The sequence below is a fragment of the Littorina saxatilis genome, linkage group LG7 (genome assembly GCF_037325665.1).
Source record: "Littorina saxatilis isolate snail1 linkage group LG7, US_GU_Lsax_2.0, whole genome shotgun sequence".
Lineage (NCBI taxonomy): Eukaryota > Metazoa > Mollusca > Gastropoda > Littorinimorpha > Littorinidae > Littorina > Littorina saxatilis.
In genome coordinates this window covers 34938184-34943183 of record NC_090251.1, presented here as the reverse complement: position 1 = coordinate 34943183, position 5000 = coordinate 34938184, and the positions used below count along the sequence as shown (strand labels likewise).

The 5000-nt window shown below is 41.0% G+C and overlaps 1 protein-coding gene across 1 annotated transcript in view; it reads left to right on the top strand.

Annotated features, from left to right (window-relative positions):
• Positions 1-5000, top strand: part of LOC138971285 (uncharacterized) — a 13097-nt gene that overhangs the window by 4096 nt on the left and 4001 nt on the right. The window contains exons 5-7 of the mRNA XM_070344000.1: positions 923-1212; positions 2991-3249; positions 3882-4041. Coding sequence (XP_070200101.1) covers positions 923-1212; positions 2991-3249; positions 3882-4041 — 709 coding nt within the window. The remainder of the gene's footprint in view (positions 1-922; positions 1213-2990; positions 3250-3881; positions 4042-5000) is intronic.

The following is a 5000-nucleotide window of genomic DNA, read 5'->3' as shown; positions in this document are numbered from 1 at the left end:
TATTACGCCCTCCCAAAAGACTGAATCGTCTCACGAAATTGAAAAGGTCGTAAGCGTCCAAAAGACTCGACGATCCTGTGTCAATCACACTAGGAATGCAAAAGGATTGTAATCTGTTGGCTGTTCATGTAAACCACAATCACAAGTTATTTACGGCGGGTATGTGCAAACATGTGTTGCTGAGATCAGAATAAATTCGTTATTTTCATCGTATAAATGACCGTAGCAACGTTGTTTTTGTGTAAATATTTGTTTACGTCTTTTTGTAACAAGATGGAGTCATTTTCGTTCAATAATAAACATTAACCTATGCTGTTTTTAAAAAAAAGGCCATGTGTATTTTGTCATCCTTTAGCAGAAGTTTCAGAATGCGTCTAGTCTACGCTGACGCATTTTATTTCTAACATTACTTTTACGTTAGCTTTCTACTTCTTTCAACTCAGCATTTACCTTTGCAGTAGTTTGTTCCGTGTTTCCAATGGAGGAATGTTTATCTATGAGTTAAGATAAATTAAGAAACTACAACATAATTGTAAGCTGAGTATCTGCCTATGGATCATACCAATGTTGGAAATTACGTGAATTTGCCACTTTAGTAAATTTTCCACTTTCGTAAAATGTATTGTTTATTTGCATAGACATGAATGTATTTTCAACAAGCAAGCAGCTTTAAGTTGTAAAACAGATAGTGATACTCCTGTTCCAAGAACTTCCCTCTTTCTCCTCTCATGTCGCAGGCCCTGAATAATTATGTAGCCGCATGAACGACCGCTTGCTGAAAGTATTAGCATGGTCTGTTGCAGTTTATTTTTTTACAAAATTCGCTGTCGCAGTTTGTCAGAGTTTGCCCTGCCACAAAAGTAATGACAAATGAGACAAGTGTATGGTCCTGATTCTTCTTTTGTATTATGTTCGACGGAAGGTCATAACCATCTCCAGAACAACTTCTATGCCTATCTCAATGTTGGTGGCTACAATGCTGGAGTCAAGGGCGTATTTGCAAGTCCATGGCTGCAGCCCCAGCCAGGTTACAGCTGCACCCTGGAGTTTGGCTACTACCTTCAGATGAGCGATGGCTGCAGGTTGTCACTGTTCCAGTTTCGTGGATCCAGCACGAGTAACACGTGCACCTTGCTTTGGAACTCGACAGCGGCTTCGAACTTTTCTTCTTCGATACTGACAGAGGTGGACTGCTCAGAGGAGCCCCACATGGTAATGAGTTGTCTATCGATACGGTGGAATCCCTATGATAAGACACACCAATTTAAGACTGGCTCCTGAATAAGAACCTCCTTTTTCAGATGTTTTGTTCTTAGCCTGTGTAAATGTACTTCTATTTCAAGACTCTCTCCCCTTTTAGAATTGATTTTTTTAGATTTGAGAAGGTCATTGGGTGAGGTTCCATTGCATATCACATGAGTAGAGACTTACAGTTTAGACGTCTTTACCTGTTGATTAAAGTGTTGATGTGTATTCCAAAGAAGCGTCGATTTCAAATAGCTTTTTTTCTGTTGAAAACTGTGTGTTTTTTCTCGAAGAAGCCCAATATAAGTTATATCTATAGATTTGAATAAAAAAAGAAAAATGAACGTTTTAAGTTTCATTACAACAAGACATTCACAAGTCGATCGACCCAACGCTTTGTAATTGTGTCCACACATACAAATAAATAAAACGAAAACGTATGACAACCAACGCTTTCTGTGATAAGCTTCTGCTTCATGTATGTGTCTGTGTATGTACAGACCATCCGGTCGATGTACGACTAATGCCTTGTTTTCTAAAAAAAACCACCTAAATAAATAACAATAAAGCGGCCTTGTCCCTTACCAACCTTGTTTTAGCAGTCCATCTGTTTTTTCAAATTGTGTTGTTCTGGGCCGTTAATGTTTTCTATGTATGAATAGGGGTTAAGTATTGACACTCTTTGATTGTTTGGTTGCTTGGTTATACAAGAGGAATCCTAAACATCATAAGTGCAGATGGCTGATACCACCTGAACACGCATACACTTGTGTATCTCATCAAAAGCCGTGAGGGCGTAAAAGCTCACATTATCATATAACCCTGATCATGTCCCAAAGAGGCGAAATATTTAGCCTGTAGGACAGTAAGCATTCTCTCTTTCCAAAAGATAGACGCTTAATAGGTAAAGGTTAAGGTAGTCCCATAACCATCTGGTCGTAGGGGAGAGAGATGTTAGAGATCTCCACTTTTCTGGGGCCAGCTTTATGAGGGCGGTGCCCATCTCTTCTCCCTTGACGCTTGTTACCTTGGGTTTATCTGACCCTCGATTGTCGGTGACTTGAAGACAGCAATTAGAGCTAGTATCAGGGGGCATTTCCCATTGAGGAATGTGTTAATGTCATTAATAAATATTGCGCACCGCTTACGAGTGTGACTGAAACGCGGAAGGGGTCATTTGTTCGATCAATTTTGTGTTTAGCGAATAAACAAACGGTTGGTGCACAACAACTTCAGTTTTTGCGTGACCATTCCACATGTCTAGTCTGTTGTCTGACTGGTCCAACGTTTTCTGCAAATTGTGTCCCACAGGACCCTTCCGAAACTGTCAGTGATACGAACGCATGTTGATCCTGGCTGAAAATGCTGTCTTCAGGTGATCACTAATGATCTGGGGTGTGTGTTGTATACTAGGACTTTTAGATGACATGAAGGTAATCATTTGAAATGTTTAACTCGGATGAGTGTAGTGCCCACTCAATGTTACGTACGCTTCCTGTGTTATGATTAATCCCTGAATTTGAAACACATTCCACAAACAATTGGAATCTGTGTAAGGTGAGTATATGCATTTGCTGAAGTTAGTTTACATCATAATTATGAAGTAAGACGCTGAGCACATGTACAAGTAACACGTATGTGGATGGCATTTGTTTTTGAGTCACCCTCCAGTTCAAACGTACACTATTGCATGAACAACACATTTTTAATCCAGGCTCTGTATTGTCTTTTTCCCAAAACTTTAGATGGTTTTCAAGGGCGAGAGAATTTCCAATGAGAGTGGAGCTTGTGGATCGCTATACAACGAAATAGGCGTTGACGATATTGTGTACCACGTGCAAGCCCTCGCTTCATCCTCCACTCCGTCGGGGAACACAACAAATGCATCGTTCACTTGCAAACCAACACCTTCGCCATCATCGCCACCAGCAGAGACTGCTACAACTGTTTCTTTTATTGCTGATTGCATGGACACAACCCCTACAACGGTTTCAGTGACACAGAGTGAGTGAGTGTGTGTGTGTGTGTGTGTGTGTGTGTGTGTGTGTGTGCGTGCGTGCGTGCGTGTGTGTGTGTGTGTGTGTATGTGTGTGTGTGTGTGTGTGTGCGTGCGTATGTGTGTGTGTGTGTGTGTTTGTGTTTGCGCGCGTGTGTGTGTTTGCGTTTGTGTACGGTTGTACGTAGGTCCGTGCGTTTGGGTCTGCCTGTCCTGTCCATCTGTCTGGCTGTCTACTTGTGTGTATGTATCTGCCTGTATGTTTGTGTATGCATGTTTTTAAGTCTAGTCTGTTTTTGCTAGCCTTAATCTGAAAAAAATGAGACGAGCCCAGCTCGTTTCTGCGAAATAGGTGAACGTTGTGCCTAATTTACCTTATTTCGGTAATTGTGAGTACATTTTCAAAGTAAATATGGCATATGTATACATGTTTGTATTCAAAAAATGAAAACAATATTTTAAAAATCGCTCTACTCAGACACACACATGCTACACCACCAGCCTCGTCTCGATTCCCCGTCTATGTTAAAACATTTAGTCAAAACTTGACTAAATATAAGAACGACATGAAATGTGTTCAGAGTTCAGTATGCAAGTTTGAAGAAATTCGGACTAAAACGTTTGCTTTATTTTCTTGCAGGTGGAACAAGTGCAACAACGATCAGCGATGGAAGTCTTGACTTAACCCTGATGATCGGCATTTCTGTTGCCGTCATCGCTCTGATTATTGTCATCGTTTTTGTCGTCGTCGTCATAGTGCTGCGGCGACGAAAAAGAAAGCAGAGCAAAGATGAGCACAGGTCAACAATTTGGTTCTTTTGTCGTTTGCTTGTTGTTGTTGTATGTTTGTGTAATTGTCTTTCACTTGATTAGATTAAAAACATACACACCAAAAGACCTGATTTGAAACTGCTGGGTTTTTTTCCAAGCAGTATAATACCCAATAACTATGTGTGTGTTATGTAGTACTTTTTACTTGTGTAACCAAAATGAAGAAGAAAAGAATTATCTCCCTTTCCGATAGATAGGTGTAGGAAAAGAATAAGGAAAAGAATAAGTATAAGGAAAAGGGTAAGGGAAAAGAATAAGGATAAGGAAAAGAATAAGGAAAAGGATAAGATTCATATAGTCATGTGATGTTACCCTCATTGAAATTCGGGCTGCTTTCTCCCTGGGGAAAGCGAGCTGGCATACAGTAGGCTAAACAGCGTTACCCATTTTGGGGGGATTTTTTTCTCCAGCATGCGTGTACAGTCGAGACCGGATGTAAGAAAGTCGTCGGGACCCACTTTTTGTCTTTCATACATCCGGTCTTTACTAAATCCGGTTAACCGGATGTATGAAAATATTGTGGATTGACTTTCATACATCCGGCCACGCGTCTGTTACTTGATAAAAGTAGGGTTTTTTCCATATCATTTTTGTATTTATTTGTTTTTTATGTTTAAATGTGTTGATACATATCCTTGTTAGAAGAAAAGGGTTGTGAATAACAAGTGGAAAAGTACATGTACTTACATACACTGACACAGTCAGGACAACCGATAGAAAGAGCAACTGCTTGTGTAAGGAACTGTTCTGCTTTGCATAAGGCCGTGCACTCTCCCCCCCCCCCCCCCCCCCCCCCCCCCCCGTCCCTGTGTGTGTGTGTGTGCGCACGTACATACGTACGTGCGTGCGTGCGCTCGCGCGCACGTGTGTGTGTGTGTGTTTGTGTGTGTGGCTCAACTGTATTGTGTGTGTTCCCTCCACAACCCTT